Here is a 14,194-nt window from a genome sequence, read left to right as displayed (position 1 = left end):
TACCCATGGCATAAACAACTGGAAGCACTAAATTTGCCGTGTTTTGCCACACCCCCTTTTTTACCACCCGGCTATAGCTTCCTACCACCCGGCTGAAAAAAATTTCTGGGGAGAACACTGCATATACACATATACATACACACACATACAGTTGTGTTCAGAATATTCCCTTTCTTCATTTTCTGTAAAGGAATAAAACAATTGTAACTATTTTTTCTTCATGTTTTGATTTGGAATAGATTGTGCAGTGTTACCAATGCATTTATGTGTATAGAAGCTATTAAAGATGTTAAGCTTTTCAATTTTTTTTAAACACATTGCTTTTTTTCTGAACACAACTGTATAAAATACTAAAATACTGTACTAAATCAGATTGTCAGCCTGTACAGCATTTCAGTCACATAACCAGCAACTCATTATTTTTTTTAATAACAGTATTTATGTGGCGCCAACTTATTACGGAGCACTGTACATTAAATAGTGGTTGCAAATGACAGACAGTGACATAGAAGGAGGAGAGGACACTGCCCCAAAGAGCTTACAATCTAAGAGCAAATTTCTGCTAAACATAGTGCCTGTAATTTGACTCCAGGCTTTTTCTGGATCTTTGGGAAAGATGACAACCAATACCGAGAGCAGGGAGGCTTCACTGATGAAAATGTATTCTCTCCAGCTTTGTGAGAGCTTTATTAAATCAGACCTCATGTGTACAGATGTCATTAAACAAGGAATGATCATGCACAATCACACATGCGCAGCACATGTGTGGTGTGTTACGGGGAGAAGCTGACATAAGGTGTATGTTTGTAATACTGCCAGGGAATAGCCGGTAAAATTACCGATAATATGGAAAGATGCAGGACTGCAGATTTGTTTAAAGCAACTGCTAGAGAGAAAAGAATCCTGTTACTCCTGGTCGATCTTTAAACAATCACACCTCCAGTCAGTACAGCGGTCTGTTGAGCTGAATTATCTGGTGTATGCTTTAGAGCTAAACAGTTGCAAGATATTCAGTCAAGTATAAGTAAAATCAACCTAAAAGCTTTAGAAAATTACACTTATACTAACAAACTAAAAATTACAAAAACCACAAACTTACCAAACTGGAATAGATTGTAAAAGCATTAAAATTAATCATACTGAAAACCAGGTAGTTACCATGCATGGTTTTAGCCACGTTTCCTAAACGTTACATTTGAAAGTGAAAATGACATGGCTTGCACTTAATAACCTGTTTAGGTACATAAGGAATATGTCCAAACCTTCAAACACTATTCAACGTCAATATTTTTATTAAGTACCTAAAATGCATTTTGTAAATACCACTCAACTTACTCTATTCAAATACCATAATGCTGATGTTAAAATTTTGTAATTAAAGGTATAAAGGAGCAGAAAAGGTTCAATTTGGAAAATATATATTTTCACCTTGCATAAGGGCTGAAACCAATGAAAAGTTTATTTTAAAAAAGGATACCCAATCATGGGTAAGGAAAATAAAAATAAAAAAATATATCAGTGAATGATTGCCAGCACAGCTTCGCCTCAATTATCACGTGAATTTTTTTACTTTGTAAGTAAATCAATCTGAGCATTAACCAAGCATGTCTTCAATTCCAATTAATTCTTTGTACTAGATAGCTACCCAAAAACTTATTTAACTTAAAGTCAACCTGAGCTAAAGAACACATCCTTAAGAAAGGACCCTTTGCCTTAAAATCCTCCAGAAAAATAGAAGTGGACATCCTGGTATGTATTTATGGTTAGGCACAGCCCCCAGGCCTCTAAGCATCACAATATTGATCACAACATTGTATTCATTAAAATATTTTACAGTACCCATGGAAAACAAGGCTGTTATTGCTCAGTTTTATTCATTTGTCTGTGTTGGGGGGAAACTCCAATGACTGCAGGGTAGGTAAAATCTTTTCTTGGCAGTTGTGCTTCTCAGATAGAACCATTTTTCTGCATGTAGACACGTAGGCCTGTAACATCTGAGCAAGCATGAAAGTAGAAAATGAATGCTAGAGCTAGACTCCAAGCAACTATCTGTATACACAGACACAAATGAAATATTTGGGTAAATTATTTTTAAAAAAAAGGTAACCTAGTGCTTGGAAGTCTTAGAAACCCCAAAGAAAAGGTGGGAACAGTCCCTAAGTAAAAGTTTTTTACTAAGATTTTTTTCTATCCTCTTTTGTGAAATAAAGAAGCTATCACAAAAGTACAGAAGTTCTTTTTGCGTTTTCTCTGTATCAGGTATGTGACCACAACATTAAGTCTAGTGGAAGTTCTAAGTGTGGGTTCACTCTATTGTGACCCACACAAAGATCTTGGGTAAAGCTATGTAAAAACATCAGATGATCCTTGCCCAAGACCAATAATCATGCTCATCTTGGGTGAAAATCTGGCATGTGTATGGCCAATCGGGAACGACCACTGTGCATTTTGATGGAGGAGACCACAGCGGGTGCCACTTAGCATGATAGCATGGGATGATTTAAATGCTATTGCACATCAGGGAAAAAACTTTTTTTTTAAACATTTTTCTATAGGATAAATATACAATCTCTGAACAGAAGAGGTGCCACAGTTCCAAAGAGAACACATGCTTGATGTAAAGGTCCCTTGGCACAGGAAAAATAAACTATTTTGTACTCATACATAAAAGGCATAAATGGAAGTCTAAGCCCTAGTTGTCAAAAAGTACTGTGTGGGTGCTCAACCGAGTGTTGAACTTTGATGCCTCTGTACAGGGCCTTAGGGAGAAGAGGTATAAATTTGGATTTCATCCTTATTCAGGATTAATTGTTGGGTGAATCATGGATCCAATCAAAGTACATAATCAGTAAAGCCAAAGCAGTAGTACTTGCTCATACCTTCAAGTCACCTCTTCAAAATGGGATTCCACTTATTTATTCTACTGTAACAAACTAATTTTACACCTACATTTTACATACATGTTGATGAGTAGACTGCTTTTCTAAGACTTGCTCCTATCAGTCAATAAGCCCATCTATTAGGCGATTAGGAAACGATGGAAGGCAAAAGGGGGCAGGAGCCATTGACACTTGAGTGTTACAGCTGCCCTGATTGTGTGATTTTCAAGCTTTTGAGGGGTCACATGAAGGCAAACACAAGTACTAGTCAATGTTTGTACTGTTCTTCACAACATGTTCAGTACTTTGATGGTGGAGTCAGGTTTACTTTACCTACATACATTTTCTAGCAGTGGACGCTTCTACATTGTTCAATTGTAACTGTATCTGGTAACAATATCTCAAAATGCTTTGTGTACAAAACTAAAAGGAAAAAGAAGTATAAAATATTTGCACAAGAAATTTTGCTACCGGTAGGACAACAATTCCCAATACCAAGCATTCATTTTCAGGTAGTTATTCTACCTCTAAAAAGGACAACATTCATAGCAATACCTCTGTACTAAATGACATTTTGACAGTTAAAGGGTTAGTCCACACATGGATTCATTTTTTGGGTAAATAGTGGATAGGTATTCAGCAACCAATGTCTTTTTTGCTACTTTTCAACATTTCTTCAGTGATGTATTTGTGTTTCTAGGCATGATATTCAGATTACCAAAGTATTTCACACCAAAAATATCCAAAAGACATTTAAGGTATAGGATCAGAAACTAGATGAATGCAGATTTGCCATTATTACCCAGCACGATATGCACATGTATTGCTGCTCTGATCTCTTGGAGTAGCATTGTTGATTGGAATAGCATGCAAGGCGGGGATGTAGGGGAAAATCCAGGCCACTGCATGTGTGTGAAAACAATTCAGATCACCATGTGCAGATAGGACAGTGCAGATCCAGGGATGCTGTTGAATGTAAAATACACAAAAAAACAAAAGTATCTTTAAGATTGCATATTTAGCCTTACTGGAATCCATCAAGAAATACACAGGCATTACCTAGGTCTCAAGGACTTAACTGGACAAAGGGGAAAAGCCAAACATTCTCATAACAGCATGATTTCCAGTTTGCAAAATAAAAAAAACTTTGCATTAAATTAAACTATTTTATATAACTATACAACTGGACAGTGTTTTTGCTTTCATTTTTTATATGTGACTTAAGTTTCACTGTAAAACTAGCAAGGTCAATCAGAAACAGCTGCAACTCAAAATGTCCTTGTTTTTTTTTTATCAGATATGAACAACATGAACAGACCAAAATCCAGCTCTGAAATCTGGTCCTGGTATCCTGCATTGTTTTGATCAAAGCATTTAAGTCTACAACTTCTGGAGTGAAGCTATTCAAAGAATAGTGAAGGGATGAGAAAGTTGTTGGCACCTAGGAAGGGGCGAACCCTTTCCACTGATATTAAAGCAAATGCTGTTCCTAAAACTTTGTGAAGCCCTTTTTGTAGTAAAAAAAAAAAATCCACCTTAATGTATACTTTACACGGAAGGGATGTTTTTTTTCTAGAACCTACCAGTAGCACATCAGGCTGCATTTACCATGGTATTTAAGTACCTTTAGCTACCCCAAATGTAAATGTTGTTCCAGAGCAATCCTCACACTGACTGTTGTGGCCATTTATGGTTCATAAAATGGATGTTGCTCATCACAAAGTCATGTTATAAAAGGCTAAAAATCACACTATGTAGCTATATTGATGCTGTTTTGCTTTCTGAGTAGCCCACTAAGATCCTGCTTGGAATAATATATTGAAGGAATAACTGCAGTAGACTTTTTGACTCTTGCAATTATTCCTAGACAGCATTTGGAGCTTGCTTATTGATTTTAGATGGAGTTGCACTTTCACTCTGCTTTGGCCCACTTGAATCTTTTCAAAGATAGGTAGTAGACATAAAAGCAAATTGTAATAGTGCTGATATGCAACATGACCGTTTTATTACACAAACACTTGAGGATGTAGATGTTTCTAAGATAGCAAAACTATACAATTTAAAATACTGTACTTTGCATGTTTATTAAAACAATCTATTATGAAAATTTTCTTCTTATCCTTCCAATAGACTATCACTACCAAAGAACAAGAAAACTATGAAGACAATGAAAGTGCTTCTAAAGGGAAAGACACAGAACTCTGAATTCAGAGGTTTGGTATGTATCACAAGATAAAGTAGACTGAATGAGGTTAGGCATGAAGGGATAGTTTCCTGATAACCTAAATGGCAAAAAGAAAATATACCAAAACCAGACAGGGGTCCTTCACTTATCTATACACCCCCCCCCCCCAAAAAAAAAAAACAAAAAACAAAGTTTGGGCTGGTAATTTCTATATAATAATATGCCGCTGCTTTTAACATTGTACGGCATTGTACATAAATGTGCCCCATAAATATAATCAGCACCCAAGTTATGCTGGTGTCTACACCGTGCCCCCCATATGGCGCCTACTTTTCTCACATGAATCACTACACATTTTGTTAATAAAATACATATGTAGGTAATGACAGTCAGAACTAGGCTTTCAAAGTAAAACAGACTTCCTACAGAGGACAACTGTGACATTTCTGCATCATAACTAATATAGATTTGACAATATCAAATGACGGGCCATTGCCATTTTTTCATGTATATCTGGTAGTCAAAAAAAAAAAATCTCATGACTAACTTTCTAACATGTCACATTTGAGTATTACCATGTTATGAATGCCAGAAATTTATTGGAAAAAGTTGTAACACAATTATATAATTGTTTGACATATTTCTGACAGCTTTTTCCATGACAAGAATGGATATAGCACTGCAATTACACAGGCTTCTTCTAGTGCTAGTTTGTACTGATCATGTTTTATTACAGCACAAAATGCAAAGGCAATGCAGAAACCATATACAATACTTACGTGTTTGCTGTGTTGTAGAAACTTTTGGAAAACAACTGACTTGCATATGTTTCACGACAGAGCATCATATACGAGGGGGTGCTGAGAAGTTCCTGGCTTTGCCCCCTTCCAGATGAAATAGAAAAATAAATGTGGGGGCATATGACAGCCTAATATCTTAGTATGTAACTGTGCAAATATCAGGTGTTTGCGATTCTTAAAACTGTTTTTTCTTTTAGTGAGAAGCTGTGATGGCAGAGGCACAAGAAAGTTTCACATTGTTGGAGTTACAGGCTGTCATGAAGTTTTTGTTTCTCCAGGGAAAGTCAGCAAAGGATATTCACACTGAGATGTCACAAACACTGGGGGAGAAGTGTCCTTCCTACAGCACTGTCAAAACCTGGATATTTCCTTTCAAGACTGGGCATTTCAATTTTGAAGATGAGCCCCGCAGTGGGCGCCCCCCAACCTCAATTGACCCGGCAACCTACGGTGCTGTCCATGAGCTGATTTATGGGGACCGGCGAATATCCACAAAAAATATAGCTCAGATACTTGACATCTCACAGGAGCGTGTTGGGTTTGTTATCACCACTATCCTAGACATGCGCAAGTGGGTGCCGAAATGTTTAAACAGTGATCAGAACAAGGAACGAGTTGAAGCATCCAAAGCCGTTTTGGCCCATTTTGAAGCTGCACAGGACTTTTTGGCTAGATTAGTGATTGAGGATGAAACCTGGCTCCACTATCTATGATGCTGAGACCAAGGAACAGTCAAAGGAATGGCGCCACAGCGGGTCCCCGCAACCCAAGAAGTTCCGAACCCAGAAATCAGCCAAAAAAGTAATGGTGTCCATTTTCTAGGACAAAGACGGTATTCTGTTGCTGGACTACCTACCTCAGGGCTTTAGTATCACAGGATAGTATTATGCTAACCTCCTGGAACAGCTGAGGGAGGCAATTAAGACGAAACGCCATGGAAAGTTGACCAAAGGGATCCCTTTTTTGCAGGGCAATGCACCTGCGCACACGTCCAACGTTGTGGGCTGCTAAATTCAACACCCTAGGTGTTGGTCCTCCATCCCCCCTACTCACCTGACCTGGCCCCTTCTGACTATTATCTGTTCCTGAATTTTAAGAAAAACCTGAAGGGGCAACGTTTTGAGGACATTTGTGACGTCAAAGATGGTGCAGGTTTGCAGCCCAACCAAAGGACTTTTATTTGAACGGTCTAGAAAAGCTGCAACTACGCTGTAACAAGTGCATCAGTCGGGGGAATATGTTGAATAAATGTGTTATTTCATAACTCTGGTTCTCATCTTTCTGGGCAAAGCCAGGAACTTCTCAGAACCCTCTTGCATATGTTTTATTACATAGCTTACTTTAGCATCATAGGTAAGAGAAATTCACAAACATTTCAGCGTTTACCTCGGTTTCAAAATAATATTTTAGACAACAGTGAGCAACAATGAGGATACCAGTAGTTTACCTCTAATATTCTACTCTCCCATGTAAAAAAAAACCCATCAAACTACTTAGATAAAGGCATATTTTTAAGTGTAAAAACTTAACATTTTTTTCTGGTGATAAATGGTTTGACTTAACTTAAAGAATGATGGGTAGGACACATCTGGTCTGTGTGACACCAAGATCTGCAACGGTTTCCTATGAAGACAGTAGCAGTGCCCACCTTAGTGGCATACGGGGGGGGGGGTCTTACTAGACTTAAAAGTTTGCATTGGATAAACCTGTTGATCTGTGCCTTGAGAAGGACCTCAGCTTGTGTCACCTTTTCTTTTATAAAAAAAACAATTGTGATTTGACAAAAAAAAACAGGCTTACAAATATATATGTAAAATAGAAAAGCATGCTCAAATTTTAGGAAACACTTTAGGAGCGCACTTGCTTGGCACATTCCAGCCTAGCCAAATCTGAGATGTTCCCACCTGACCAATCCCAGTCATTTATTTTTCTATACATTTTCGATTGTTAGAATGTGGGTTTAGTAGATGTTTGCCCTGTGTGTATTTCCTTGTTCCCCCATAAACCCCTCCTGGTTCTCCTAGTGATATATTAGATGTTTTTATATTTCCTGATCACTGATATAATACTTATTGCAGGGCATATTTCTAACACATTGGTACTTTTGTAGGTAAACTGTCTGGCCTATTTGTAATACTTAGGCACCCTTCACATAGTGGATTGGTAAACTCATAACTGAAAAATACAGGATAACATGTTACATGTCACAGGAAAACTTTCAGCATTGTGACTCAAAAGCCTGTGACTAGAGGATAATCCTCATCACAAAAAAACTTTCCAAAACAATATCAGCCCCTGGGGAAGCCCTATGGCAAAGCATAGTTCCAGGGCAATTATATATAAGTTTGCACACTGTGTGGCCACACTTTAACGGTCAAGCCTATTTATAAAAGAGCTGCAAACAACCTGTCAACAGTGACTTGGGGGCTTCCTCCAATCACACCAAAGATAAAGATTCATTACATCCTACAGTATTCAGAGAATTACTATGCCAGCACCAGCTATGTAAGGTCCTGCAGGTTCTTCCATGATAGTCTATCTCCTTCAGTCTTGGAGAGTTTTCATAAATCAGGCCCAATGTGTGGACTAAAATCCACTATGTGGAAAATGGGTGGAAAGAGGTTTGTGAAGTGTTAAGGAGAATGTGCAAGTAAGATAAAGTTCCCATAACCTTTATTTTGTTTTGAGAGCACAGTAATAGGGCCTAAAGTGTAAAAATTCATACTTACAATTAGGGTGTCCAAAAACCTTGCAGCTATTTCTAATGCGTATAATACTATAAAAAAATCTGCAGCTGGGCAATGGCACTGCCCTATAGGTATGACATGTATGTATAAATAGTGCTTGGTACTATATAGAGGGTCCCTATGCATTTTTGTGACCTATGTATAGGTACATTTAAATTAGAAAGTTCCCCCAACCCTTAGGGCAGGTTCGGACCTGCGGCAGGAGCAAGTGAATCCAAGTGGCCCTTGACAGCTGGCACCTTGCCAGCTACCTGGCTGCTCCCGTCATAGTGATAGCTCTGAAGAAACCAGCATTTGCAGATTTGACTTCAGGTAGCAGTAAGCAGAACCAAAACGCTGCCACCCCTATTCATTCTCCACTGGGCTGCCATGTGTAAAAGCTACATGAATCATCTCCCCCAAGAAAGTGGTTCACTGGCGTGGAGATGTGGTAACCGCACCTTGCAACTTCACCACCATTCTGAACATAGTCTTATGTTATATATACACATGCGAATTATGTGCATCCAATAAAGTAACTCAATTCCAATCCATGTAAAGTACAGCCACTGCTACAGTCCAGTGAACAAAACCATGTGGTTGAAAGAAGAATCGCACCGCTATGTGCCTAAAACACCTCCTGTGCTCCCCTCCTATATATGCACTCACAAGGACTTTGTGCAAAAATACAAAGCGGGGTGAAATACAGCTACAAACTTGTACAGTAACAGGAGAGGGCCTGAAACTCAGCAGGGTGCCTGCAAAGACAAAACCTCATAAACAAAAACCTAAGTTACAAATAAAGTTTGGAAGTATCATCCATAAATGAAGCAAAGCAATATAAACATACAGATCATGAAGCCCTCAGATGTCACAGGTGATATGTATTACCAAGGAATGTCACTCGGTATGGGGGGTTTTGTTTACAGAAAAACGTAAGGTACAAGAAGTGTTGCTTTAAAAATAAACTCAGCAAATTATAATAATTAGCCAAAGTCCCTTGTGACAACGCACATCTCATGTGTAGACATAATTGTGCATTCTTTTTTTCTAAGAAAATAACCCCTGGTTTGCAGTCAGAAAATGTTTACGCTAAAATCACCAACTGTTCTTCCAGATTTCTAGTCAGCCCTGTCCCATTCCTTGATGCCCCAAATTGATGTAAATCCACAATAATAAATGACATAGAAGCAGAATCACAGAACAAAGACACTATAATCCTTGTCATGCTAAGCTCTGCGAGTCCTCTTGTATGTGATGCTAGTATTGTCATGCTGACTTTTAGGAATGAGTTAGACAAGAGGCATACATTACAAAACTATGCACAATGTAAACATACAGTAACACTGCTCCCAGAGCATCACTGCAAGACTGCAGATTACTATTGTTACCAAAGAATACAACTAAATGTAAGACCAATGGAAGAGTCATTACATGATCAAATAATGTCAGTGACAGTCATTAGCTTGAAAGGATGTGTATCTGAGCAAGCAGAGACTTGATAAAAGAATATTTATTAATCTGCCATGTCAATCCAATGTTTTATTAGCCAACCTTGTGCATGAGCAAGAGCAAGATGTGTAATTAGTTGTTCTGCTTGGCCAATAAAGGCTGCTGCAAAAAAATGAAAGGATGTTAAATGCATGAAATGGAGTCTTTAATGACCATGCCACATAAGCTTGTTAAATCCCAGCGGGAAACATAGGTTGTGTTATTAGTCTGTAGAGCAATCATTTTATTTATTATAGCAAAGGAGCACGGACATTTAAATAATGCACGTAGGGTGAATAAACTTGCAGCAAGAAATAAATAAATGCATCCTCCATATTACTTCTCTTACAAGGTTTAGGGGGTCAATGTGCAGGAAATGAGCTCAGGAGGAGAAAGTAGCGGGGATGAGAGGAGAAAGAACAAGTTGACAGCCCGTTTGTCAACACTGCTCGGCTCAACCCCCAACTTCTCAAAGTGTGTGCGAGCCCCTGGCAGCCCCCTCCCTGGCCGCGGATAATCCCGGAGAGGCTCCATGACCTACAGCTAGCTGCCAGCTCACAGCCTGACAGTTAACAGAACATTTCATAGAATTATTGCTCAGAAACAAAGCTGTCTCTGCACGGCTGTGCCCGCTCAGGGGAGGCTTGTGGCTGCAGGACTTTGCACTTGTCTCCATGGCAAGCTGTGCTTACATCCGAGAAAGGCGCCTTTTTTCATATGGAAACACGCGGATTGTGCACATTTCTACTCACGGTTTCAGGGGGTTGTGAATGACAGTCGCCATCTTGCTACAATGTAACAGAATATTGTCTGTCTCGGAGTTCTGAAGGTTCGATACGGGAGGGGGGTGAGAGGACAAGCCAATCAATGTAAGGGCTACCGGCGCCGTAGCCAATCGCTATGAAGTAGGCGTGGCATGGAAGGGGTGTTCTGCTAGGTATTAGGGAGCTGTCAAAGCACCAGGGGTCACTCCCTTGGGTGGCCGGACAGGGAGCAGCAGGGGAGGAGGGGAATTGGCTGGCTGCAGTGGCTGATGTAGCAGAAGGGGTTAAGCCTGTGTGGGCACTTTATGGGAGGTGGGAACTAATTAAAGACGTACTCGCTGTTTACATTGCACTGGCCGCCTATCATGACCCAGTGGCAGTGACTTGCTTGCTATGTCCACGCTGGACCAGAGCCAGTTCGTCAAAGCGCAGACGCTGCATGTTCCCTGATGTTTATTTAAATAGCTGCTACTAAGTTTCATGTATTTGAATCTATATATTTTATTCTACCTTCCCCCAGCCCTCTCTTGTTTCTTGCTCGGGGTTCTGTAGCTGATATATGAGATCCCCCCTTCTCCTCCCACCTCTGCCCCCTGGTATTTTTCAGTGTCAGCTAATATACAGCGGCCAGGACTCCATGCTGCTGCACGGGGAGGTCACTGGATATTGGCAGCTGCAGAGAAAGAGGCGATTGCAATGTGGATGCCACCAGAATGATAAAGAATTTATAAAAGCTCTGCTTATGTTACTAAAGCAAAACCCAGGCGTGAATGTAATATTCAAAATATCTGGGGCTTCTGTACAATTATTACATTCTTTTATAATTCAGAGTTAAGTGAATTAAGTGTTTAAAATATTTTATATCACCTGTCTTGTCTTCTTTATGGAAATGCTCATTAAAGTGTACACCCTTCTTTGTAAGGTAAAAATATTGGTGTTTTTTTTTTTAAGCGCAACACCCTTTTTTGGTAGCTGCGGCTTTGGGACTTAATGGGAGTGCAGCGCCCCCCGGGATACCTGCGTCACGTATCCCCGGAATGGTCTGGCTGCTCCTTCTGCACATGCCCTGTTCTCGGGGCATTTTTACTGCTAGGGGAAAGAGATGCGGATCTCACACATGGGCAATGAGATCGGTCTTTTTTTTTTTTTCGCAGTGCGAGATTGGATGACGAAGAATGAAGACGGAAGTAAAATGATAAGAAGATGATAGCACCCAGCGCTTCCTCTCCACTAGGACAAAGGAATTCCAGGATGACGTGGGACCAGATTGCGGGTAGGACCAGGGCCTTAGAGGGATTAAAGGTAAAGGCCCCTTCACAGCAGCTATTTCACCTGATCTTGCAAAGAAAGAAGACCAGATAAGAAGATGGAATTGAATATTGAAGATAGCAGCACCCGGCGCAGGACAATGCAGGACCAGATCGTGGGAAGAACCAGTGCCATTGAGGGACCTGCCGGATTAAAGGTAAAGGCCCCTTCACAGCTGCTGTGTCACCAGATCTTGCACCTGTGCAGTGTGAGATCGCGTGACAAAGAAGACGAAAGTGAAGACTGAAGATGGTAGGCCCCGGCGCTTCCCCTGCACGGGGACGAAACTTCAGGATGACACGGGACAAGATTGTGAGAAGGACCAGTGCCATCCGGAGACCTGCCGGATTAAAGACAAGTGTCATTTTTTTTGTTTTTAGTTTAGTTTTGATTTAGGTGGGCTATTCTTTTTTGATTGGAGGTGCAATTTTCTGGCCCTGTCCAGATCATTGAATCTACTAAACAAAAACAAACCTGAAGACCTAGGAGGTGCAGAGACATTCTCAGAGCCGCATTATCCACAACAGTGCCGGATGTACCCAACAGTGGGCCCCTATGTAGAACTGATTTGGGGCCCCTGGTAGTTAAGGAGGGTAAGGGGACCTTGTGCAGCAGCTTGGCACTTCTCTACGTCCACCCCCACTCAACAAAACAGAAGCCTAAGGCTTTATGGATGTCCATGAGCCCAACTCCATCCCGCATGCTCCTGCAGCAAACCAGGAAAATAGCAAAAACTGATCAAAGCTGTGCACCTACCGGTCATTTTACATGGTAGGGTAACGCTTGTTATGACCATAGCAATACAGAGCAAATGTGAATACCTCTCTTATTAATGACAATCAATGAGATGAAGAGACTAAATTGATACCCTGCCTAAGTTATTAACATCAAATTTGAACGTGACACTAACAAAAAAAAATATATTACAGTAGTTTAATCACTCCATTTTTTGCCAATTATTTCATAGAGTTTTTTTTTGTTTCAACTTTTCCTCTGTGCATGTTAAAAGCATTATTTCCAAATTTGTGCACCTGCGCTCTAGATAAGGGGGTACACAGTAACTTTGAAACATGTAACACTGACAAAAATAACACACAAGAGCAACCTTGATTGATAAGCATGCCAATCCTGAATCTTTCTCCTCCCTCCCAACCTCTAAGCCTCATCACTGCAGGGATCATTTGCAATTACAAGGTATAATCCAATATAAGTCTCTAAGCATGCAAAGATTTGAGTTTGTTGTGGGGACAACCCTGATGACTGACAACCATGATGGTGTTAAAGACCCGATGTGACCAAAGAACAGGAAGTGAGGATAGGCCTTCAGAAACATAAGAAATTGCTGCTAACAGGAGAAAGTGTATGGAAAAGAAACATTAAAATGAAGACAACAATGTAGGCAACACTTTCAGATAATAAAATCATAGCATTTATATACTTTAACTTGAACACTGAAATGATACAGCAGTTTTCGGCTCTATTTTAAAGTAGAACTCATCCATCAATATTTTCAAGATGAAATGAAGTTGATGAATAAGATTGCAAAGGTTCAAAAACCTGTTAGGTCTGCTGTGTGCTAGGAGGATTTCCCCTTACTTTCTGTCTCAGGGACACCACTGTCACCATGGCAGGGAGTTTGTAAAAAAAAATGCCAACAGAACATGTGTAATACATTAAACAATGCACAGCAGACAGCTACAGCTAACATGCTTGCTGTAATTCAGAGACGCATATAATGAAGAATCTATTGGATAACCTGTACAACCCATAAACAATTTTCAGGAAGAGAGTCTGGCACCACCTTCTTATGTCTGCCAGTGTAGATTTTTATATATCTAAGTATATCTGTGCCCAATTTATGCACGTTACAGCTTTTACATACTGTTAACAAACAAGTTGTGCAGTTGTAGGCGTTGTGAAAAAAAGCTGTCTTTGGCATTCACAAGGGGCAATAACATTTATTCTATTTTTCTATTACTTTCTGTGGAAGCAATGTAAACATACAGCAGGAGTTTCTATACCTATTTCTAAAAAGTGATTA

General features: G+C 39.8%; 1 protein-coding gene across 7 annotated transcripts in view; it reads right to left on the bottom strand.

Annotated features, from left to right (window-relative positions):
• The window catches only part of DPF3 (double PHD fingers 3), a 130,501-nt gene extending 119,427 nt beyond the window's left edge, over positions 1-11,074 (bottom strand). For 2 of the 7 annotated variants that reach the window (XR_011922952.1, XM_072427745.1), the window contains exon 1: positions 10,834-11,068. Coding sequence is in view for 6 of the 7 variants with exons in the window: in XM_072427745.1 (XP_072283846.1) it covers positions 10,834-10,865 (32 nt within the window). In the remaining variant the exon portion in view is untranslated. Of the gene's footprint in view, positions 1-10,833 lie in introns of all 7 variants that reach the window. The other 5 variants (XM_072427748.1, XM_072427747.1, XM_072427743.1 and 2 more) reach the window with 4 other exon arrangements.
• Between the last annotated feature and the right edge of the window lie 3,120 nt (positions 11,075-14,194).

Source organism: Pyxicephalus adspersus, chromosome 12 (assembly GCF_032062135.1).
Source record: "Pyxicephalus adspersus chromosome 12, UCB_Pads_2.0, whole genome shotgun sequence".
NCBI lineage: Eukaryota > Metazoa > Chordata > Amphibia > Anura > Pyxicephalidae > Pyxicephalus > Pyxicephalus adspersus.
Note: the sequence above shows the minus strand (reverse complement) of the source record. Positions and strands in the feature narration are given on the sequence as shown.